The 25,809-nt window shown below is 44.5% G+C and overlaps 1 protein-coding gene across 8 annotated transcripts in view; it reads right to left on the reverse strand.

The window, feature by feature from the left end:
- Positions 1-13,641: 13,641 nt before the first annotated feature.
- RBL1 (RB transcriptional corepressor like 1) overlaps positions 13,642-25,809 on the reverse strand; it is an 82,373-nt gene continuing 70,205 nt past the window's right edge. For all 8 annotated transcript variants that reach the window (XM_073309946.1, XM_073309949.1, XM_073309948.1 and 5 more), the window contains 3 exons: positions 17,577-17,743; positions 16,800-16,964; positions 13,642-16,281 (listed from right to left, as the gene is read on the reverse strand). In XM_073309946.1, coding sequence (XP_073166047.1) covers positions 16,111-16,281; positions 16,800-16,964; positions 17,577-17,743 — 503 coding nt within the window. In that variant the 3' untranslated portion in view covers positions 13,642-16,110. The remainder of the gene's footprint in view (positions 16,282-16,799; positions 16,965-17,576; positions 17,744-25,809) is intronic.

Genomic DNA, 25,809 nt, shown 5'->3' on the forward strand with positions numbered 1-25,809 from the left:
TCCTTCTGTACCAATGGGAGCCAGTTCCTGAAGGTCAGCACCAGGCTTGATACCAGAGTGCTGGTCGGGCACTGCCCGATGGGACAGAAGAGCCCTTCTCTAATAGGCCCCAAAGTAAAAGAGTCTTGTGTGGGATCCTGGCATCGGGAAGAATCCTCACAGGTTCCAAAAGGGTCACTGCATTGGCATAGGCCCGTGACCACTGGGCCCAGCAATCAATGGCATTCTTGTGCCCAGGTCCATGGCAGGGTAGGGTTGACAGAATGGTTTACAAGGGTGACTCCTCAGACGGGAGTATGACCCAATGATGAGTCTTCCCCTAGGGACCACAGAGGTGTGGTTCCTATTGGTGCTGGGGCAGGGAAGTTTGTGTTGTGGCCAGCAAGGATGGTTTCCCTCTGGATGTTACCATGGGTCCTGGAACCAGATAAGAGCTGGTAATTATGTGCTCCCTCTGCCCACCACCACAGACGCTGCTCTCTGTATTGCTGGCAACAGCAGTACTGAGAGCGCTACCAGGTCTCTGGCCGCAGCAAATGCCTGCAGCGTGGACAGCCCCTGGTGCTGACGGTTCATCCAGGACCAGATTGAACAGTATCTGCAGATGGGCCGGAGTCAGCTGTGCTGCCTGCGATGTGGAGGCAGAGGAGTGGCCTGACTTCGTTTGCACTTTGCTCTGCTCTCCATTCCTGGCTTCTTCAGAATAGGGAAATGCCCCCTGTCAGCCAGCTGCTTCTTATGCTTCTTTCCCAGCACTAGGGATGATGAACGGTACTGGGCCTCCTGTATGGCAGGATGAGTGCTCCGCACCAACAATGAGATACTCAGGGCTGAGTTCAAATGGCTTGGCTCAGAGGAAGAGCTAAGCACTGTGTTCATCAAAAGGACTGTCAAGGTTCCTCCCCCACTCTGAACTCTAGGGTACAGATGTGGGGACCTGCATGAAAACCTCCTAAGCTTACTTTTACCAGCTTAGGTTAAAACTTCCCCAAGGTACAAATTAATTTTATCCTTTGTCCTTGGAATATCCACTGCCACCACCAAACTCTAACTGGGTTTACTGGGAAACATAGTTTGGAAACGTCTTTCCCCCCAAAATCCTCCCAAATCTTGCACCCCACTTCCTGGGAAAGGTTTGGTAAAAATCCTCACCAATCTGCATAGGTGACCACAGACCCAAACCCTTGGATCTGAGAACAATGAAAAAGCATTCAGTTTTCTTACAAGAAGACTTTTAATAGAAATAGAAGTAAATAGAGGTAAATGAATCACCTCTGTAAAATCAGGATGGTAGATACCTTACAGGGTAATTAGATTCAAAACATAGAGAATCCCTCTAGGCAAAACCTTAAGTTACAAAAAAGACACACAGACAGAAATAATCATTCTATTCAGCACAATTCTTTTCTCAGCCATTTAAAGAAATCATAAACTAACACATACCTAGCTAGATTACTGACTAAAAGTTCTAAGACTCCATTCCTGGTCTATCCCCGGCAAAAGCTGCATACCAACAGACCCAGACCCTTTGTTTCTCTCCCTCCTCCCAGCTTTTGAAAGTATCTTGTCTCCTCCTTGGTCATTTTGGTTAGGTGCCAGCGAGGTTACCTTTAGCTTCTTAACCCTTTACAGGTGAGAGGATTTTTCCTCTGGCCAGGAGGGATTTTAAAGGGGTTTACCCTTCCCTTTATATTTATGACAAGGACCTTTAACCTGGCCTCCCAATCCTTCTTTGTACGAGGTTTAAACGCATGGCAGATCCAACAGTGATCCCCGATGAGAGCCTCACCTAAGCACTTTAAGAAACTAGAGTGCGCGTTGCTCAAAGGCATACCTTGTTGCAGGAGGCATGAGGCTTGAAGCCCGGTGACCAAGGCTTACCTCTGCACTGGGAGTGGATGAAACTCTGCTGATGGAGAAGCACCAACTAAACTATCAACTATTTACACTCTAACTATACAAAGTATTAAGAAAACAAAGATAAACAAAGACCACGGAGAACAGTTTGCTATAGCAAGGACAGCAGTTCCAGTGACTGTCATGGACAGTAAGAAGTAGCTGAGGGTCACAGGGTTGACCAGGCCCTTATACCAACGCTATGCGTGTGCAGCACCAGAGTCGACCCAACTGGTACCACAGAGGGAAAAGCTTCCATCAACCGTGCTTGCGGCATGCACACTCCTACAATGGAATGGACAGGTGCTATCACTTGAAGAACTGCAAGCTCTTTAGAGCAAGGACTATATCTTTTGTATTTTCATAGTGCCTAGTGAATCTGCCTCTCCAGTAAAGCGAACACTTAGAACATTTGTGGTGTTCTTCAGAAGTTAAAATGCATATTAATGGAGGAACAAGAGAAGGCTACTTACTGAGGTTCTTCGAGATGTGTGTCCCTGTGGATGCTCCACTCCAGGACACAACTCCAGGACACTCCAGACACAACTGCGCTCAGTTGCTGTCTCGCGGCATTGTTAGAGTCTGCGTGAGCATGCGCATCCCACACCCCGTCGGTTCCTTCTCTACCGTAGAGATATCAGAATAGTACTCCAAAGTAGAGGGGAGGAGGGTGGGTAGTAGAGCACTCACAGGGACACACATCTCGAAGAACCTGCTACTGCAAGGTGAGTAACCTTCTCTTCTTCTTCGAGTGCTGTCCCTGTGGGTGCTCCACTCCAGGTGAATGTGAAGCAGTACCCACTATGGATGGTGGGACTTTGGAGTTGCAGCAGTGACAACTGTAGACAGTACTGTGTGGCCTACTATGGTGTCTGCTATGGTATCCTGTGTGATAGTGTAATGTTTGGCAAATGTATGGTCAGATGTCCACGTGGCCACTTTGCAGATGTCAGTAATAGGTATGTTATGGAGGAAGGCAACAGATGTTGACATCACCCGAGTAGAATGAGTTCTGATGCCCTCGGGCGGTTGGCTATTCTGAGTTCAGTAACAGGATCTGATGCAGTCAGATATCAACTTGGAACGTCATTGCTTAGAGATGGCCGCCCCCTTCGATCTCTTGGTAGTGGAGACAAATAGCCGAGAGGATTTACAAAATCGTTTAGTCCTGTCTAGATAAAAAGCGATTGCTCATCTGACATCGAGGGTGTGCCGCTTCTTGCGAAGTCTTATGAGATTTGGGATAGAATGCAGGTAAGTATATTGGTTGATTAAGGTGGAAGGTAGACACCACCTTAGGTTGAAATTTAGGATGGGGTCACAAGATAACCTTATCTTTAGAAAAGGTTGTGTAGAAGGGTAGGCCATCAGGGCGCTTATTTCCCCTACTCTTCTCGTTGACGTTATGGCAACTAAGAAAGCTACCTTCATAGACATGTGGAGAAGGGATGAGGCAGCTAAGGGTTCAAAGGGAGGTTTCATAAGACAGCGTAGAACTAGATTGAGATTCCAGGCGGCTGTCAGTGGATGAAACTCAGGGTAGAGATTTTGCAGGCCCGTGAGAAAGCGTTTTATTGTGGGGCGGGCAAAAAAGTGAATATCCGTCCACTAACTCATGAAGGTGGTGAGGTCCGCGAGGTGTACTCTGATGGAGCTAAGCGAGAGCCCGTTGTGTTTTAGTTTCGGAAGGTAGTCTAAGATGTTAGGGAGGGTCACAGCATGGGGCGTTAAGCGTTATGGGAGCACCAGATGGAGAAGCGTTTCTACTTTTGCAAGTAAGTCTTAAGAGTGGAGTCTCTTCTACTGTGCAGGAGGATATACCGGACCTGCTCAGAACAGGCTAGTTCATGGGTTTGGAACCATGAAGGAACCATGCCATCAGATGGAGCTTCTGGAGCTGTGGATGAAGAAGTCGTCCCTTGTCCTGAGACAGCAGGTCTGGTCTGTTGGGGAGAGTCCTTGGAGGACGGGTGGAAATGAGCAGCAGTAAGGGTACCATGTCTGTCTGGGCCAAGCTGGGGCAATAAGTATGACCTGGGCCTTGTCATTGTCTGATCTTGTGGAGAACCCTGTGTATCAGAGGGATCAGTGGAAAAGCATACATGAGGGAGTTGTTCCACAGGATGAGGAATGTGTCTCCTAGGGATGCAGTCCCGAGTCCCACTCTGGTGCAAAAGAGGTGACATTTGTGATTCTGGGTTGTGGCAAAGAGGTCAATCGATGGAGTGCCCCCAGAGGGAGAAGAGCTGTCATCGTATCATGGGATGTAATTCCCATTCGTGTTCCTCAAAGAAGTGTCTGCTGAGCGTGTCAGCAGTAGTGTTGTGACGTCCAGGTAGGTAAGAAGTGGTAATTTCTATGTGGTGTTGTATGCACCAATTCCATAACCAGGTGGCCTCCATGCATAGGGAGTGCGATCGTGCTCCCCCCCCGTGTTGATGTAAACCATACATTCTATATTGTCCATTAGGACCCAGACGGATTTGTTCTCTATTAGGGGGAGGAAGTGAAGGCAGGCATGTCTGACTGCCCTGAGCTCTAGGAGATTTATGTGCAGACGTGTCTCTGACAGGGACCAGTGACCCTGTGCCATGTGTCCCCCGAGGTGGCTTACTTGACCACGAAGGTGGTGGCTGCCATGTGGCCAAGTAGCTGTAGGCAAATTCTTGCTTGTATCCTGGGGCGAATGGAGAGTGTGTGTATGAGATGTGTAATAGCTAGGAATCTGTTGTGTGGGAGCGAGGCTCTGGTTTGAATTGAGTCCAGGTGAGCACCGATGAATTTGATCTGTTGTGGGGTGTCAGGGTGGATTTTTGAAAGTTTATTTGTAGACCTAAATTACGGAAGAGAGAGATGGCAAAATGGGTAGCTTGTAATGTCTTGTCGTATGAGCCACCTTTGATGAGGCGGTCGTCCAGGTAGGGGAAAAGAATAATCCCATGCCTGCGAAGGTGGGCCACAACTACAGCTAGGGTCTTGGAGAATACTCTCGGTGCTGTGGAGAGTCCGAATGGGAGTACCCTGTATTGAAAATGGTCGTGTCAGAGTGTGAATCACAGGAAGCGTCTTCGTGCTGGGTAAATGGATATGTGAAAATAGGCATCCTGTAGGTCGAGGGCTGTGAACCAGTCCCCTTGTTCCAGCGTGGGTATTATTGTGCCCAATGTGACCATCATGTGACCATGTGAATTTCTGGACATGTACGAATTTGTTCAGTTGGCATAGGTCTAATATAGGTCTCCATCCCCCGCCCTTCTTTTGGGTCGGAAAGTAGTGGGAGTAGAACCCTTTCCCTCAGTATTGTGTCGGCACAGTTTTCACTGCACCTAGCTGTAGGAGACAAGCCACTTCTAGGCGAAGTAGGTCCTCGTGAGAGGGGTCCCTGAAGAGGGACGGGGAAGGGTGAGTGGGTAGGATAGAAAAGGGATGGAGTAACCTGACTGAACTATTTCCAGGACCCAACGGTCCTGTGTGACCTGTTGCCAGGCATGGTGGAAAACCTGGAGGTGGTGGCAAAATGGGCAAATAGGCGGTGGAGTCAAGGGTTGGTCACGCAGACCCTCAACCAACACTTCAAAATTGCTGTTTGTTTCCCGATGGGTGGGAGGTAGCTGGTTTCGCCTGGTTTTGTCTGTGCCTAGGGAGTCTAGCATGATTCCTGGCTATATCATATGGTCTGGGCTGGGGTCAGTGATATTGGCATTGGGGGAGGTTTAGATTGGATATTAGGAAAAACTTTTTCACTAAGAGGGTGGTGAAACACTGGAATGCGTTGCCTAGGGAGGTGGTAGAATCTCCTTTCTTAGAGGTTTTTAAGGTCAGGCTTGACAAAGCCCTGGCTGGGATGATTTAACTGGGAATTGGTCCTGCTTTGAGCAGGGGGTTGGACTAGATGACCTTCTGGGGTCCCTTCCAACCCTGATATTCTATGATTCTATGATATTGGTGTGTGCATGGCCTCTAATAAGGTTGATACCTTTCTCTCTTGGGGAGGGACGGGTATATGCCCAGCATGCGCAGGGTTGCTCTAAAGTCTTTCATCGTGTGAAGGACTTTGTCTGTGTTTTTGGAAAAAAGCTTATCTTTATCAAAGATAGGTCCTCCACTTCAGTCTGCAGGTCTTTGGGGATACTGGATGCAGAAAGCCAGGAAGATCTGCACATAATCACTGCAGTTGCGGTAGTGCGGGCTGCTGTGTCGGCCATGTCAATAGATGCTTGTAGGGCTGTTCTGGACATCAATTGGCCCTCGACCAGGACTGACTTAGTCTGCTCTCCTGTCCCCTGGGATATGGGAGGTAAAATCAAAGAGCTTATTGTAATTGTCCAAGTCGTAGCTTGCAAGTAGGGTGAAATAGTTTGCGATTCTGAATTGCGAAGTGTAGGAGGTATAAACCTTGCGGCCCAAGAGGTCAAGGCTTTTGAGGTCCTCGTCCTGCGGGGTGGGCCGACACTGTGGCTGTTTCATCCTGTGTGTCACCACATCCATTACAAGAGAATTAGGCTGTGGATGAGAAAATAAGGAGTTTTAAATAAGAAAGGAACTGATGGGCAGGATCCCCTGGGAGAATAACATGAGAGGGAAAGGAGTCCAGGAGAGCTGGCTGTATTTTAAAGAATTCTTATTGAGGTTACAGGGACAAACCATCCCGATGTGTAGAAAGAATAGTAAATATGGCAGGCGACCAGCTTGGCTTAACAGTGAAATCCTTGCTGATCTTAAACACAAAAAAGAAGCTTACAAGAAGTGGAAGATTGGACAAATGACCAGGGAAGAGTATAAAAATATTGCTCGGGCATGCAGGAGTGAAATCAGGAAGGCCAAATCACACCTGGAGTTGCAGCTAGCAAGAGATGTTAAGAGTAACAAGAAGGGTTTCTTCAGGTATGTTAGCAACAAGAAGAAAGTCAAGGTAAGTGTGGGCCTCTTACTGAATGAGGGAGGCAACCTAGTGACAGAGGATGTGGAAAAAGCTAATGTACTCAATGCTTTTTTTGCCTCTGTCTTCACAAACAAGGTCAGCTCCCAGACTACTGCACTGGGTAGCACAGCATGGGGAGGAGGTGACCAGCCCTCTGTGGAGAAAGAAGTGGTTCGGGACTATTTAGAAAAGCTGGATGAGCACAAATCCATGGGGCCGGATGCGCTGCATCCGAGAGTGCTAAAGGAGTTGGTGGATGTGATTGCAGAGCCATTGGCCATTATCTTTGAAAACTCATGGCGATCGGGGGAGGTCCTGGACGACTGGAAAAAGGCTAATGTAGTGCCCATCTTTAAAAAAGGGAAGGAGGAGGATCCTGGGAACTACAGGCCAGTCAGCCTCACCTCAGTCCCTGGAAAAATCATGGAGCAGGTCCTCAAGGAATCAGTTCTGAAGCACTTAGAGGAGAGGAAAGTGATCAGGAACAGTCACCATGGATTCACCAAGGGCAAATCATGCCTGACTAATCTAATTGCCTTCTATGACGAGATAACTGGCTTTGTGGATGAGGGGAAAATGGTGGATGTGTTGTTCCTTGACTTTAGCAAAGCTTTTGACACGGTCTCCCACAGTATTCTTGCCAGCAAGTTAAAGAAGTATGGGCTGGATGAATGGACTGTAAGTTGGATAGAAAGCTGGCTAGATTGTCGAGCTCAACGGGTAGTGATCAATGGCTCCATGTCTAGTTGGCAGCCGGTATCAAGTGGAGTGCCCCAAGGGTCGGTCCTCGGGCCGGTTTTGTTCAATATCTTCATAAATGATCTGGAGGATGGTGTGGATTGCACCCTCAGCAAGTTTGCAGATGACACTAAACTGGGAGGAGAGGTAGATATGCTGGAGGGTAGGGATAGGATACAGAGGGACCTAGACAAATTAGAGGATTGGGCCAAAAGAAATCTGATGAGGTTCAACAAGGACAAGTGCAGAGTCCTGCACTTAGGACGGAAGAATCCCATGCACCGCAACAGACTAGGAACCGAATGGCTCGGCAGCAGTTCGGCAGAAAAGGACCTTGGGGTAACAGTGGATGAGAAGCTGGATATGAGTCTACAGTGTGCCAAGAAGGCAATGGCATTTTGGGATGTATATGTAGGGGCATTGCCAGCAGATAGAGGGATGTGATCATTCCCCTCTATTCGACATTGGTGAGGCCTCATGTGGAGTACTGTGTCCAGTTTTGGGCCCCACACCACAAGGATGTGGAAAAATTGGAAAGAGTCCAGCGGAGGACAACAAAAATGATTAGGGGAGTGGAACGCATGACTTATGAGGAGAGGCTGAGGGAACTGGGATTGTTTAGTCTGCGGAAGAGAAGAATGAGGGGGGATTTGATAGCTGCTTTCAACTACCTGAAAGGGGGTTCCAAAGAGGATGGATCTAGACTGTTTTCAGTGATAGCTGATGACAGAACAAGGAGTAATGGTCTCAAGTTGTAGTGGGGAAGGTTTAGGTTGGATATTAGAAAAAACTTTTTCACTAGGAGGGTGGTGAAACACTGGAGTGCGTTACCTAGGGAGGTGGTGGAATCTCCTTCCTTAGATATTTTTAAGGTCAGGTTTGACAAAGCCCTGGCTGGGATGATTTAGTTGGGGATTGGTCCTGCTTTGAGCAGGGGGTTGGACTAGATGACCTCCTGAGGTCCCTTCCATATTCTATATTGATATTCTATGATTCTATAAAGTCTACCTTCTTAGCAGGAACATAATATTTACGTTCAGCCTTTTTGCAAGTTGCTGGGATAGAGGCTGGGGTCTGCCAAAGGGTGTCAGCTGGTTCCAGGAGTGCTTCATTTATGGGGAGTGCGATCTTTGAGGGCGCAGAGGGTTGGAGGATTTTGAGGAGTCCGTGTTGTGACTCCTGGACCTCCTCTAAAGGGATGTCCTGACTGCCACCCTTTTGAAAAGTTCCTGAAATTGTTTAAATTCGTCCACGTTTTGTGGAGGCAGCGGCATGAGGGCTCCATCTGGAGCTGATGGATAGTTAGGAGTCAGTGAATTAGGGTATGGTTCATAGTCCATCTCTTCAGGGCGGGTTCAAGATGGAGCTGGAGATAGAGGCACAGAACAGGCTTGTGGTCTGGTGGAAGAACCACAAAAATGAGTGGCAGCAGGAGCTGGCCAAGGGTACCACTGAAGCCCAGGCATAGGATAAGAGAATTGAGGTCTCACCCACGGGGGATGAAGTAGGGAAACTGAGGCTGGTGCTTGTGAGCCGTGTCCTGAGGTGGAGGAGGAGAGGCAGGTGGGGAGAACTCTGCCTCATGCTGCATATCGGGCTTGCTGTCAGTGAAGGTAGAAAGGTCAGGTGGGGAGAGCGGCTGGTCAAACAGTGAGCGCTGTGTGTCAAGGAGCGGAGAGTCAGGCTCAGGGGCCACTGAGATGTCGTCCTGATTTAAGAATTGTTGCTGCTCTCTGCGCTGCGATCCAGCCAAGCGGGGTTTGTGATCAAAGCATGTACTGACTTCTGCTTTGCTTTCGCGGGTGCCGCGGGCCGTTTGTAGGTGCCCTGCGGGAGGTCCACTGTTGCTGCTGGAGTGATAGGCAGGCTCAGCGCCGACATTCTTGTCGGCATCGGGTCTATTTTTGGTGCCAAGGAGACCTTCCCGCTACGGGAAGTTGGGTTCCTGCCTCTGCGCTGTGCGAGAGCCATGGCAGAGGTGCTGGGATGGTTGGAGGTGCCTGCCTTTGGCGCTGTCAGCACAGAGGGCAAGGATCTCGCAAGAGACCCTTTACTGTTTTGAAAGTCTCTGCACGGAGACTGTTGGGTTTCCTGCCTTTTCGCTTGAGAGGGTGAAGCTGTGCTCCCAACTGGTTCTGACCTGGCCGGGGAGCATGAGGGAGAGGGTTTGCTATTGCCCATCTCCATAAGCGGCTGTAGGTATTTCTCCATCAGGAGTATTTTCAACCGCAGGTCTCTGTAATGACGAGCCCTTGTTTTCAGGCTATTACAATGGACACACTTGGCAGGGACGTGTGTCTTGCCAAGGCACTTCACGCAGCGTGAGTGTCCGTTGGACCATGGCATAGGCTCCTGACAGGAGTCACATTTCTTGAATCCTGAAGACCCTGGCATTATTGTACGAGTAATGCCTGGGCAGAGTGTCTCAACAGGAGACAAACTCTAGTCAACTATTCTAAAGGAAGGGAAATAACTGGGATGTTTCTAACTAACTATTTCTATGTCTTTGTACTTATTTCCTTCAGTTACCAGGGAAGAGGATCAGTACTGCCCCGAGTCCTGTCTTCAGCTGAGGATGGTTGAGAAGGAACTGAGGGAGGTCCGGGGGGCGTGTGCTCAGGCAGACTCTAACAATGCTGCGAGACAGCAGCTGAGTGCATTTCCCGACCAGGTACTGCTACTGAAGATCTCCGATCAACAGTGCTGGGACGCACTGTCACCTGGAGTGGAGCACCCTCAGGGACAGCACTCGAGTAAGAATCAGTCTTTTCCCTGTAAACCACATGTGTTTCACATACCTATGTCAAACAAAATGGAAGTGGCTAAAACTTAGTCTCCCTCAGTCTCTCTTATGGAAGCTGTTTCTCTGGCAGGGAGAGGTGACTTGAACGTGGCTATTTCACAATGCATGAGTGCTGTACCCTAGGGGTTGGAAGTTACAAGGTAGGCAGCACTACTTCTTCCCCCCAATCCCCTCGTTTGGGGGAGGTAGACATCTGCCTTATTATTCTTAAATAAATGCCAAGCCACCTGACTCCAGGAGGAGGGTTCTCACTCATGGGTTGCTAGCAGATACGCACCTCTCTGCAGCCTGTACCTATCCCAGAGAGGAGTGGGACTTAGGACACTCCCCTTTGGTCAGCCTCTCACAGGGCCAAGGCCCTTCCATTTTAGGTTTTTACCAAAACATTCCCAGGGTTTACAATAGCTATTACTTAGTTTTTAGCAATTTTCACCCACAATTTGGACCATTAAACTAAATGAAAATACAGATTGTTAAGCAAATCCAATAGATTACATTAGATAGGTGTTTGTTGTTAATAAATTAGTCTGACTGTAAATACAAGGCTAGCTGTTTAAAATAAGGCAATGTAGTGGAAGACACACACACACACACCAGTGCTTGAGTTCTAGAAAAAAGTAGCAGAACTCCCAAGACCCAGCTCCACACTCCAGGAGAGATGACAGCTATGTATCTTGGACAGACCCTCTGGAAGGAGATGGCAGCTTGGTAACCTGGGCTGCCAAGCCACCATTTCATCTTCCCGAATGGAGAGCCTGATCAGAAGTACTCTTCCCCCCCCCCGCCCCGTATCCTCCCATCCCACAGTATTAGCCCTGATATTTACCCTGAAAAATGTGAAGTTAACTTTTTGCACCAATTCTCACCCTTTTAAAAAATGTAATGAACACTGAGAAATTTACAGGAAATTTTAAACAAAATAAACTAAAACAAAGGGCCTTGACCATTGGCTACCTTGGTTTCCCCGTATCTAGCCTGCTGGCTTTTGTGTATCAATCTAAGATACCTATCTCTCCCCATTCATGGTATAAGGAGCGTAGGCGTCTAACTCAGGCTTTGTGAATTGCAATGTTGTTTCTGTGATTTTCTAAGTGCCTAAAAGTTAGGCATTGTGATGCCTACCATGGCAATGCCTAAATTCCTTTGTGAATTTGGGCCTAAGTACTCAAGGTATGACAGCCAAAGTATTGTCATGGATCAGAAACTGGCGACAAGCAGAAAACAAGTAGGTCAGAAGAAATGGTCAATTTTCATCATGGCAGAAGGTTAACTGCAGCTGCTTCAAAGGTCTGTACTAGGCTATTCAATATATTTACTAACAATATGGAAGAGGATAGCCACATTTGCAGACGACAAAATTATTTGGGCTAGTCAAGACCGGAGAGGGGTGTGAAGAGCTTCACCAAGATCTAACTAAGCCAAGTGAATGGCAGCACGATGGGAGATTAAATTCAATTCTGATGCCAAGTAATGCACATTGTAGGGAATAATCGGAACCTCTTAAACACCTTATAGGATGTTCTAAATTAACTATCAGCTCAGTAAGAGACCTGGTCTGCTTAATGAAAACCTTTCTAAGTGTGCAATAGCAATCAACAGCAAACAAAATGTGAGGATGTATAAGAAATGAGAGACTACTGGCATGGTGCACCTCACCTGGAACGTGTTCAATTCAGTATTAAGTGCTGTATCCATATAGAAACTGAATCTTGATTGTTTTGTCATATCTCTCACATTGTTTAGAATGACTCTTGAGGAAGCTTGTGTGTAGTACATGTGACAATTCCACTGAGCAATATTTTAAAGATCAAGATAAATTATTTACATTCTAGTAACTTGATAATTGTAGGAAAGGAAATTAAGCAAAATAATCTGCTTGGCTTTTGTCTGTTGGGGGACAAAAATCTGTCAGTAAAATGAATTTAAACAGTTCTCAGAACTTAAACACTGCATCCTTTTCTCATTCTTATTTCCTGCTGCCATCTATTTGGCATTATTTTACTCACAGGCCCTGTCTACACAGGGAAATTGATCTGTGGTTGACAGATGTCAAACATAGTACCCAGGGTTTTAGTTGCTGAAGTAAATAAAGCCAATTTAAGCATAACATTACTTACAGAAAGCATGATTCAAAGGCAATTTTCCTAGTATATGCAAGGCCACTGAAAACTACAGGATTTTTTTTTTAATTCTAACATTTCACCTTTTTACTATTGTTCAAAGGCCAAAATCCATATGCTGTTTATGTATAGACTATGTCAGCTCTTTTTACAGGCCCAAAGTCCAGAGTTTGGTCAAGAGGCTGGAGGCCTAGCAAATAGTAAACAATATTAGCTAAGAGAAGCAGAACAAACAAATGACAACCTTGCTTTTTGCTAAAATAAGCTTGGTCAGCAAAATGCCAGGTGGGGAGCCATAACTGGTGTCTTTATTTGAAGCTGCAAACAGACCAAAGGAATGAAAGGGGCCCTGTTTCTTCTGTAGGAAGAGATACCTTCCCACACATCAACCTTGAGTTTATGGAAAAGGTTCAAACATGTCAGGATGAGATATGACATCCTCCCTCTCACAGAGGCACACCCCTCCTCCCAAGCAACTACCAGTGCCTGCCTTAGAAACACAAATGAGCAACTGAAAAACAATTTCTATCACCATATACTTTTCACTGTTTTCCTGTTTTAACCCCCCAGGTATGTATCTGTTGGACAATTAGAGGAGATACTTCATTCCTGTGGACCCCAAATCAGAATTCAACATATATATTTTATACTAATACACTTATACATTGTTTGAAGTACTAATTGTACGTTACTTGTTAACTTGAAACCATGATTATATTATGTAATCTTTGACTATTGGCTACTGTGCTTATCTTGTCTTGCTGCTAGACCTAGTTACTTTTCTCCGCCCACGGAAAATCCATATAATCCACTGTAATCAATTGATTGGCAGTGTCTCTGAGCCCAATAAGCAAGGTGACACTCCACCAGTGCTGTGTGTAATAAACCCACGCGCTTGATTCTACGCGGTGTCCATTTTGTTCCACCAACTGTCTTAAACTTAGTTTCTCTCTGTCACTCAGGCAGGAGCATTATACTTGCTCTTTGAGATGATACATTTATTGACTGAAGTACAAGCAATCTGGAAAAATATGGAAAGAAAATCTGGAGAGATAACTGCATACAGAGGAACCTGAACATTTACCCATTTGTCACAGAGATATAATTAGACTCTGGAAAGCAGGTGTAAATTACTAGACAGACAGACAATGTCAGTCATCACACAGTTTTAAAGAACTTTTTATGGTAAAATACATATTTACAAATGAAGGCACTTTTAAACCATAACAAAACTTTAAAACCTAACAGCTTGGCAAACTGTTCAAGTCGAAAATTTACTTTGCTCTATCAACATTAGCATCTATTCTGGGTCAAATTTATTATGAAAAGGAATTAAAAATCCAACTAATACTTTAAGTTTTAATAAAAAACATTAAACCTAATCATAACAAACAAATTTCAGAACCATTATTTTAATTCAAGATCAGAGAAACTGAAACAGTCTGCAGGGCATACCTCTTAAGAAATAAAATAGGTTTACACATGATGAGAAATTAAAACCAAGTGACTAAATTATTGCATCATCCAATACTGCTGAGTGACAGCTTTACTGTCCAACAGACTATCCTAGCCTAGTTTTCTTGAGGAATATAACCCTCATGCAGAGATTCAAGCACAACTGGCTCCATTTACGTGAAGTCTAATTCAAGATCTCTTTCCACAATAAGGTAGGTTTTCCAGGGCTGTGCTCAGGACCATGATTACCTATGCACAAATGCATCTTGTCAGTAACTCAAGACTGGAAGTTGGTATTATGTGTTTTTTCAACTGTTAACGTTATCACATATTTAAAAGGAGTTAACTGTAATCTGAGCTAAGATTAGTATATCTTTTGTTATGCCACTTTATAAGACTGCAGTCTTCATTTTCAAAAGGCAAAATACGTTTTTCAGAGCAGTCAAAACAATGGCAGCCTTCAAAAAGTTAATCAAAACCTTACGGGACTTGTGAACTTTCCCTTTACTGCTGATTACCAAGGTGAATATGTAAACCAAAGTGCTCTCCCTTATAATCAATTTCATCCACCAGATTTCCAGTTCTGTTACCAGATTAATTCAGTGAGACTGTAACATGTGACATAACTTCTTCCTTCCACTGAAAATTATGATGCATCAAATCCTGGCGTGCTCAATAACCAAGCTAATAAAAGCTAAGTAAAATAGTCAGAGCTCTAGAAAAGAGTTGTCCATTAAAAAGACAGTTCAAGTTTATAAGTATAAGATGCTTATAGCAACTTTGAACAGAAAAGTACAACACAGAATTACCTTATGGCTCTAAGCTTTAAAAAAAATCTCAACTGTTAAAATTAGACTACTGCTTATAAACAGTATTATATAAACATTAAGTTTTCTTCATCTTGATAAAACAATCCTATCAAAATTCTCTCTAACATTTAAGATGTAGGAGTTTTGCTGGAATTTTACACATTGCCATTGGAACAAATCTAAAGCTACACGTCTGTAATAGCTACAAAAAAAAAAATGTACAAACATGCCTCATCTGTTTGGGCTTACAATCTGTGTAGATACTACACAACATAGGAGGGTACATGGGTCAGAAAAAAATATAAAAATCCTAAAAAAAAGAAATTTTTAAGTTCATTAAGTGAATCATCACACATTGTGACAGCAGTAACTGATGGCCAAAGCCCAGAACTGTTTAACCATTATTGATACACGCGAACCTTTTTCAGTTAAGATACAGTATCTATGAATATTTAGTGCTGCAGAGGCTGCGTGCAGAAGGAAGGAGTGCTTCAGATCTGCTGCCAGTGGCAGCATTCACTGCTCTGGAGGAAGCTGAATTCAGAAGAGGCTCCTAGAAACATATCCCCAACACTCTAGAATAAGTGTGCATTCAATTTATGCCTCTGCAGTTGTACTTGCTGATTTCTGTCCCAAACCATCAGAAACATACTTAATCCATGTCACAACATTCACTTTAGTTGACATCCTGAAAATAGCTGGAGAACAGCATTTTACCAGTTACACTAAGCTACAAAAGCCAAAAATTAACCCTGGTCGAATCACATTATCAAGTCTTTCATAAAAGGTGACTTTTTTCACGTAATATAGAATGCAGAACGAAGAACAGATGGGTTTATCTAACCCTTAATGTAGTAAAACAAAAGTTGTCTCCTGATCCGTCCACATTAAAGTAATGCATAAGATTCTATAATCTTCATGTAAAAACAAAAAGGCACTTGAGGTGTTTCCCTGCAAACAGATCCGCAAACGCTGAGTATAGTGATTGCCCCTTCTGCTTTCCTACATCCAGTCAATTCAATTTCAAAAACAGAACCACTGAAACTAGGAGCTGGCCCTCATGCTCAAAGCAGAACCACTAAACTAGAAGATTAGAGGTGAATATCTGACATGGCTCAAAGAACCATTTCAACATGCTAATCAGCAGATAGTTTCATAGCACGCCTGACAGCAATAAAGTTAATGTGATCATTGCCTCTAATTCCCCACAGTTCAGTCCTTAACACTTCCTTTTTGCATTCCTACTGAAGTCAGGTGACAGTACAATTTTACACATTAGTAAACTGTCTGCACACACTACAGCTGGAAAGATGGAAAAACTGTGTCCCAGGTATGATGAACTCTGGAGGCTTCAGTCCCTTGTAGCTGTTAGTGATTTGCTCTTTCACTGACAACATCCTGAAGACGTTTTAGTAAGACATCATCATTTTCCTGGCAGAGTCGTTTTGCTGGAGACTCACTGTCACTGTCAATTGTAATTGCTCGCTTCTTACTCCTGTGTTCACCTTGTTTTATCATATTGTTGATGTCCTTCAAACTCTATCAATAAGAGGAGATTTATAATTAAAAACAAATATTCAAGCCACTATAATTACTCAGTATGACTCTCGGTTTTCAACATGGTCTGAAAACAGTATTCCTACTCTGGACGAACACAGCACCTTCCATCTGAGAAGCACTAAGTGTTTTATCCTTTACTTCAGGAACTGCAAGACCAGTTTGAAGAAAGTCTTTGCAGCACTCTCTTATGAAAAACCCCAAAGCCAGACAGAAATTTGGAAGAGGGAGAAATTTTTAAGCTTTGCAAACACTAAAAGTCTTATGTGAATGTCTTACCTTAGAAGAAAAGGAGTACTTGTGGCACCTTAGAGACGAACAAATTTATCTGAGCATAAGCTTTCGTGAGCTACAGCTCACTTCATCGGATGCATCTGATGAAGTGAGCTGTAGCTCACGAAAGCTTATGCTCAAATAAATTTGTTCGTCTCTAAGGTGCCACAAGTACTCCTTTTCTTTTTGTGAATACAGACTAACACGGCTGCTACTCTGAAACTTACCTTAGAAGGGCTCCCATTAAACTTGTATAGTAGAGCAGTCTGAGGTGTCAGGCAGGCACCATTCTTGTGTGGTGAAACATAAACAGAGTGTTGCTGGGATATCCGCCGAGGAGACACTGGCTGCTGTTTAACGTAGGGGAATGGGGAAAGTGGAGGGGCTTCCACCTTAAAAAAAAATGGTGCACACACAGTTTGCCTGTAGGAATTTACCAGATGCACATTAAAGAATTAACTTCATAAATAAATGAAACGCACATCCATTTTTATCAGTGTGTCCTTTTGGGCCTTCTGTTCCAGGTTACAGTTACATTCTAATATTCCAATTCAGTATTCAGCCTGGCAATCACAAAAGAAACTATTTTATTTTTCAACTGTTTCACATGGATGAACTGAGGGGCACTTAAATGTGACTCAGTTTCCCATATTAATATGGCACCCATTCATCAGTTTCTGCTCCATTTCAATGGATAGCCTATTAGCAGGACAGACATGCAATCTTGCTGCTGTAGTATGTTATAGCCCAGACTATGATTATTTTCTTTATGCAACCATGTAGAAACAAACACAATCAGATGATGAGGTGGATCCACTTCATGCTGAGTGTCAGAGGGTGGGTTTAGACATATATAAACTACAAAGTTTATGATCTACAGGGCAGTGATAGCAACAGTGTGAGTTTTTAAACGCTGACATTTTATGTCTAAAAGTCAAGAAAACTACCACTAAGCATCCATGCACACTATTAGACATATCCAAAATTAGAATTATGTTACTTACTACATGATCCTGGTTTGTGACATCATACTTGAGTGCAAATGATTTTACTCTTCCTACATAGACTGCATTGTAAAATTTTATCAGATCTCCTCTCTCCTCCTTTCCTGATTCACTGGAGTTCTCTGGTGTTGATCTTACAGGTGAAAGACACACTTTCCCAGGAGAGTCTATCACAGTAGGAAAAAACAGAAATGTCAGATTTAAAACCCTCAATGTCAGCAATCTAAATTAGATTTTTAAGATACAAGCTAATACAAAACCAGTCACACACACTATAGAAATTCCTCTTGTAAAGAGTTAATAAAATGATTAAGAGAAGGTTACTCATCTGGTGCAGTAACTGAGGTTCTTCGAGACGGTTATCCTTGTGGATGCTCCACTTTAGGTGTCTATGCGCCCTAGCTTGTAATTGGAGATTTGTGGCAGCAGTGCCTGGTTGGGTCGCACATGTGCCGTCACGTGCCACTCCAGGTGGTTACATAGCGCTGCATGATCAATCACCCCTTGGTTCCTTCTCTACTGCGGAGAATCTATGTGAAACTCCGAAGCAGAGGGAAGGAGTAAGGGTAGTGGAACACCCACAGAGACAACCATCTCAAAGAACTTCAGTTACTGCACCAGGTGAGTAACCTCTTCTTTGCGGAGTGTCCCTGTGGGTGCTCCATTTCAGGTGACTGTTGAGCACTGCCCCTCTGTGGAAGGGAGGGGCTTTGGAGATGCGTTACTGATGGTGGATAACATGAGTCTAAAGCAAGCATCCGATATTGACTGTTGCTCTATAGCAGTATTTCATGAATATGTGGGTGTGACGGGTTCCCCACCTCCAGGGTGCCACCTGGGACTGGGATACCACTGAGCCCACCTGACCCACCAGCCTGGGCTCCCTTTCACCCTGTAATGCTGTGACCAACTGCAGACACGCTCCCAGTCTCACACTTTCACCAGCACAGAAGTAGAGACGCACCCAGCTGCAGAAACACACGAACACTGAAATTAGCTCTGCCTGAGAAGGCTCAGTTAAGGAATTGCCCAAGTGCACACCCCTTCTCTAGGGGATAAACCCAGAATTATACGGTCTTGCACTGCACAGAGAACTGTACAGTGTAAGCTCATGAAATTCACCCCCTCCCTCACCGTGAAGAGGGATATACACAGCTTTCTGCCCCAAGTAAGAATTTTTACACACACTGGTTTTAGATAAAACAAACGTAAGTTTATTAACTACACAAGATAAATTAAGTGATTATAAGGGATAGCAAACAGATCAAAGCAGACTACCTGGCAAATAAAACCAACACACAATCTAAGCTTATAAGCAGAAAATTCTCACCCTAAATGTTGGTCTAGGCAGATTGCAGAGATTCTTGAAGGTAAGCTGCCCTTGCTTGCAGCTTAAAACTCCAGATATTCCTTTTACAGGCCAGACATCCTCTAGCCTGGGCTCAGCCCTCCCCACCCAACTTAGTCTCTTGCTTCTCAGGTGTTTCCAGCAGCCTTCTTTCTTGGGCAAGAGTTAGTGAAGAGTGGCCCACGATGATGTCACTCTCTTAAATAGTTCTTTGCATATGGTGGGAATCTTTTGTTTTCCAGCGATCCCCACCTCTGGTCAGTGGAAAAATACTAGTATTATCATGAGTCCAACACCAGGTGATTTGGTCAAATGACCCTACAGCCATAATTCAGAGGCTGTTTGTAATGTCCCCAGGAAGACTTCTCCGTGGGTGATTAGCATCTTCTAAGACCTACTGTTCTCCCTAATGGCCCTTCCCAGTGAGACACCTAGACGGATTGCATTCTGCCTAGTAGGCATTCCCCAGGTGTAAACGTATTTGTAATAGATGCATAGACAATATTCCTAACTTCAGATACAAAAATGATACATGCATACAAATAGGATAATCAATCAATCTTTCCAATGACATCTCATGACCCATCTTGCATAAAACACATCTTAGTTATGCCATAATCATAACATAACCATATCTCTGTGAAGAATGTGGAGTATAATGCCACAGTGGGCTGATGCCCAAGTTACTGCTCTGCAAATGTTGATAACAGGGACATCATTGAGAAAAGCTACGGATGCTGAAAGTGCTCTGGTATAGCGTATGTGGATGCCCACTGGGGCTTGTAAACGAAGTTTTTGATAAAGGTGGATGCATCTTGATATCCATTGAACGTTCTATTATAGAAGTGGCTCTTAAATTATTGTATTGGTGACGCCTTTCACATAGGAAGCCTCTGAGTGCGACCCCCCCATATAAATTAAAAACACTTGTTTATACATTTAACACCATTATAAATGCGGGAGGCAAAGCGGGGTTTGGAGTGGATGCTGACAGCTCGCGATCCCCCATATAATAACCTCACAACCCACTGATGGGTCCCGACCCCCAGTTTCAGAACTCCCGTATTATAGAGACAAATAGTTTTGGTGACTTTCTAAATGCTTTTGTTCTTTCAATGTAGAAAGCTGATGCTTTTCTAATGTCCAGTGTGTGGAGTGATGCCTCTCTTTTGTCTGCATGTGGTTTTGGAAAAAACATAGGTAAGTAAATGGGCTGATTCAGATGAAAGGGGGAGGCAACCTTGGGTAGGAATTTGGGATGTAGTCTTAAGGTTACTTTGTCTTTAAAAAAAGTTGTGTATGGGGGGCGGGGGAGGCATTAGGGTACCTAGTTCCTTCATCCATCTGGCGGATGTGATGGCGATGAGGAAAGCCACCTTCTTAGATAGGTGGAGTAGTGAGCAGGTGGCAAGCGGCTCAAACAGTTTTCCCATAAGTTCGCGAAAGATGAGGTTGAGCTACCACGTAGAAGGTGGGTTTCTTATTTCTGGATAAGTGTTCTCAATGCTCTTGAGGAAACGTTTAGTTGTTGGGTGGGTGAATATGGTGACCCCATCCACATTATGGAAAGCTGTGATCACCACCAAGTGTACCTTGATGGAGCTTGTGGACAGCCAGTTTTTATATGTAATCCAGTACCCTTGGTAAAGGGGAGGATGTTGATAAGATCTGTTTATCTTGGCACCAAGTGCTGAACCGTTTCCACTTATGCATATATGCGTCTTTCTCATGCTCTGTCAGGGTTCCTTTCCCACTCTGAACTCTGGGTTACAGATGTGGAGACCCGCATGAAAGACCCCCTAAGCTTATTTTTACCAACTTAGGTTAAAACTTCCCCAAGGCACAGATTCCTTTCTTGCCTTGGGATCGCTGCCACCACCAAGCGATCTAACAAATAATCAGGGAAAGGACCACTTGGAGTCCTATTCCCTCAAAATATTCTCCCAAGCCTACACCCCCTTTCCTGGGGAAGGCTTGAGTATATATCCTCACCAACTGGTTACAAAGGGACTACAGACCCAAACCCCTGGGTCTTAGAACAATGGAAAATTCAGTCAGGTTCTTAAAAAGAAGCATTTTATTTAAAGAGAAAAAGGTAAAAGAATCACCTCTGTAAACTTAGGCTGGTAGTTAACCTTACAGAGTAGCAGAAAATTCAAAGAGCACAAAGAAACCTCCTCTAGCCTTAGTTTCAAAGTTACAACAAAACAGGGATAAACCTCCCTCTAGCAAAGGGAAAATTCACAAGTTGAGAAAACAAAGATAAATTAATACACCTTGCCTGGCTGTTACTTACAAGTTTGAAATATGAGAGACTTGTTTAGAAAGATTTGGAGAATATGGATTGATGTCCAGTCTCTCTTAGTCCCAAGAGCGAACAGCCACAGAAACAAAGAACCCAAAACAAAACCTCTCCCCCCCACCAGATCTGAAAGTATCTTTTGTCCCCATTAGTTCCTTTGGTCAGGTACCAACCAGGTTACTTAAGCTTCTTAACCCCTTACAGGTAAGGAGGAATTTAGGCTACCCATATGCTTATGACATGTTCGTTCTATGGCTGTTCATAAGTATGTCTTTTACTTCCTTTACTTTACTTCTTTACATTTATGAACAGGGTGTCTCAACCCCTCTTTGCCTTGGAGAAAAGCCAGGCCTTGAGATGGAGTATTATGAGGTTAGGATGGTGAACATGCCCCGCATCTTGTGAGAAGAGGTGAGGTATTAGGGGAAGGGTTTGAAGTGAGCGTACCGCTATCTTTAACAGGAACGGAAACCATGTTTGTCTGGGTCATGTAGGTGCTATTAGAATGACTCTGGATTTGTCTCTTGATCTTGTGTATGAGTGAGTTTAGGAGTGCGGTCAGGGGGAATACATATATTAACGATGCATCCCATTTGATGAGGAGAGCATCTCGTAAGGAATGGATGTCCCAGTTCTGCTTTGGAGCAATATTGTGAGCACTTGGTGTCCTGTGCTGTTACAAAGAGGTCTATGAGGGAATCCCCATAGTTTGAGTATCGTAAAATTCTGGGATCCATCTCCCATTCATGACTGTGATAACTCTGTGCTTACTGCATCTGCGGTTGTGTTTTGACATCTCGGAAGATAGGATGCCGATATGTTGATGTTGTTGCTGATGCACCAATTCCAGAGCTGCACTGCCTCTGTCCATAGGGAGTGTAACTGTGCCACCCCCTCCCCCCCGCCGTTTATGTAAATCGTGCATACTATATTGTCTGTGAGGATTCTGATGGCTTGGTTTATGATTATAGGTAGAAAGTGGTTGCATACGTTATGGACTACCCTTAGCTCCAGCAAGTTTATGTGCATGTTGGACTCTGATGGGGACCACTGGCCTTGGATTGTGTTGTTGAGTAGATGCACTCCCCAAACTATTAGGGAGGCATCCGTAGTGAATGTCATTGTTGCAGTCCTTTGTAGAAATGGGACTCCTGTTCAGATGTTCTTGGGTTATGTCCACCATTTTAGGGAGTCTTTTTTTACCCTGTGTGGCATCATAAGACATCTGCTTAGGCTATTCCTGTGTGGCATGTACACTGTTTGAAGCCAGGCCTGCAGGCATCTCACGTGAAGTCTGGTGTGCTTGACAACAAATGTCGTTGCCGACACTTGTCCCAGTAGTTGTACATACGTTCTGGCACATATTTGTGAGCTGTCCTTTACCATCAAAATTAAATTGACAAGTGTGATGAAGCATTGCTGATGAACAATCTAAACAAGCTCCTATGAATTCCAATTTCTGGACATGAATCAATGTGGGCTTTTGTGCGTTATTTGTAACCCTAAACTCATGAAAAGTGTTATTGTACTCTGTGTGGCACTTATTGCTTCTTGTTATGTTGATGCCCTTATGAAGCAATCATCCAAATATGGAAAGATCAAGACTCCGTGTCTATAGAGGTGTACTGCTACCACCACCAAAACTTTGGAGAAAACCATTGGGGTTGTTAACCAGTCAAAGGGCAGTACTTTGTATTAGAAGTGTTGTTCCCCTAGGGTGAACCTCAGGAATCTTCTGTGTAATGGATGAATGGTAATGTGGAAATACACATCCTGCAGTTCGAGGGCCGAGAACCAGTTCCACTTTTCTAACGCTGGAATTATGGTTGTTAGTATCACCACTTTGAAATGCTGGTTTTGACAAATTTGTTGAGTTTCCTTAGATCCAATGTGAGTCTCCATCCGCCTGTCTTTATGTGAGAAAATATTTTGAATAGAAACCTTTCCCTCTGTGCTTCATTGGTACAGGTTCCTCAGCGCCTAGATGAAGGAGATGGTTTACTTCCTGTTGCAGCAGTGACTCATGAGAGGGGTCCCTGAAGAGGAACAGAGAGGGAAGGTGGGATGGAGATAAAGGGGATGGAGTAACCAGTTTGGATAATTTCCAAAACTCACCTGTCTGTAGTAATATTGAGCCAGACTCGGTGAAACAGTGACAAGTAATATCTGAATGGTTGGGAAATAATCTGTTTCCAGCATTAGAATGTGCAGTTGTTTCATGTGCTTGACCACACCTTCAAAATTGCGTCTTGTGGTGGATTGTTGGGATGTCCAAGGTTGGTTTTGATTCTGTTGATGTCTGGTTTGCCTTTGCTTGCAGTGTTGGTCATACTGCCTGTATGTTTGTGCGTATGGCAGCAATCAGAATCTCTGGGTATAGCTGCCCTGTTTCTTTTTATTTGCAAATGTATAGATGCCCAGGGATTTTAATGTTGCTCTTGAGGATGTGGAGGGACTCATCCGTTTTGGCCACAAATAATTCTGGGCCTTTGAAGGGTAGGTCCTCGACTGTTGACTCAACCTCCCTGGGGAACCCAGAGAGATGAAGCCATGATGCACAGTGCATGACCACAGATGTTGCAATGGATCGTGCGGCCATTCTGCGGACTCAAGTGAGGCCTGCAGGGCTGTGCTGGCAATTAGATGGCCTTCAGCGATATTAGATTTAACTGTTTTTTTTTTTTAATCTTCAGGTAAACCATCAATAAATTCTGACATTTTCGAAAAGATGGTGTGTGTGTGTATTTAGACAGTAGAGCCTCGTAATTAGCTATGCAGAACTGAAGTGTTGCAGATGAATAAGCCTTGCGGCCAAAGATGTCTAACCTTCTCCAATCTCTGTCACATGGGGTTGTTCTAGCCTGGTGTTGTTTTCCCCTCGTTTACAGCCTTCACCACTAGTGAGTTGGATGTGGAGTGTGTAAATAAGAACTTAATTCCTTTAGATGGCACATAGTCTGATGTTTTGCATGATGGGGGTGCTGTTCCTGATGTTTCTCAGATGGTTTTGGCAGGCTCCATAATGGCATCATTGATCGGTAATGCTATCTTCATTGAGGGATATGACTGAAGTATGTCTAGTAGTTTGTGCTGTGATTCAGGTACCTGTTCTAGAGAAATGTCCAAGGACTCTGCCACCCTTTTGAACTGTTCCTGAAATACCTTGAAGTCATCCCCTGTGGTCGGGGGTGAGGGGCTTTATAGTTTCATCTGGTGACAAAGATGAGAGGTTCACAGGTGGCAAGGCTTTCTGGTCAGATATGTCCTCCATTTTCTCAGTCACATCCTTTTGTGTTTCTGAGGGTGCTGGGATAGGTGGTGATAGAGATCATGGAGCTCTCAATCTTGATGGGCTAGGGGGCCTGCAATGTTGAGCCCTGTACATTCCCCATGGATCCCAGTAGGGCCAGTTTGGTGAGAATGGCATGGGGGATGGTGCCCATACCAAATACATGTGTCTGCAGATGAGTGATGGTCTGGTACGTGGGATGGTCCAGGTTTGGGTGAGGAGTGATGAGATGTATATATCACTCCTTCATCCTCATCTTCATTATCACTAGACAGAGGGACAGCTGACCTAGCTGGAGTAGTCAAGCGGCTTGGTACTGATCAAGATGGAGTGCCATAAGTACTGAAGAGAGGAGATTCCAGTGTTGAGTAGATCAATAGGTCTCCATGTCTCAGGAATTGGTGTGGAACCATGAGCACTGTGAGCATTGCCAGTGGTATGGGAGTGTGAGTTGTAGCCGTTGGTGCCGAGGGTCTTGTACTGTGCTGCGTAGGTACCACAGGTGGCGCCACTGTGCCAAGCGTCTTTTCAGCTCCATGGGTACTCAGATGGAGGGTTTCACTTTGCTCTGTGAGCCTTTGCTCAAGCTTGTGCGCACAGGGTCTTTCGCTCTCCAGGAACTCTCGGTATCAGAAGATGCTGATGTCTTGCGATCCAACGTGCTTGGTACCAAGATAGACTTTGCAGTTGGGGATCACTTTTTCTTGTCTGATTTCTGGTGTGGTGAAGTCTGGGACCGCTTTTTGGTAGCCTTCTTGGATAAAGGCTCTTTCATAGGCACTGCAGGGGTAGAACCTCTGCCAGAGGCTGTCAATGGTGAACGTTGGTCTGGAGGTGTCCTGGACTTGTGGTCCAAGGCCAGTCTGAGGGATTTCTCCATCATAAGGAGTTTAAGTTGGAGATCCCTAGCTTTTCTTGCTCTGGCCATGAGGTTATGGCAATGTGGACCAATATTCCCTCTAATTTTTTCCATCCATTTGCAAAAGGAATTTTGTTATGTGCACCAATTTATCCAGGTAATGTGTGGATGTGCGCCACCAGTAGAAACAAAAAACTTAAATATAATTTATATTTTTAAAAAGTTACAATAGGGATAATTACTTCAGCCACGACAGGTTAGGCATTTTAGAACTCACTACTCAAAGAATTTAATTGAAGCATAAGAGAGAAATACAAATTATGAAATGCATAGAACAGTCAAAAAACTCAAATAACAACACTTTGAAAGGATAAAATTACAGAGAATATACGTGCATTGCAGGAAGCATCAAGTAACAACAACAAGTGTGTGCTG

This window comes from Lepidochelys kempii, chromosome 13, assembly GCF_965140265.1.
Source record: "Lepidochelys kempii isolate rLepKem1 chromosome 13, rLepKem1.hap2, whole genome shotgun sequence".
Classification (NCBI taxonomy): domain Eukaryota; kingdom Metazoa; phylum Chordata; order Testudines; family Cheloniidae; genus Lepidochelys; species Lepidochelys kempii.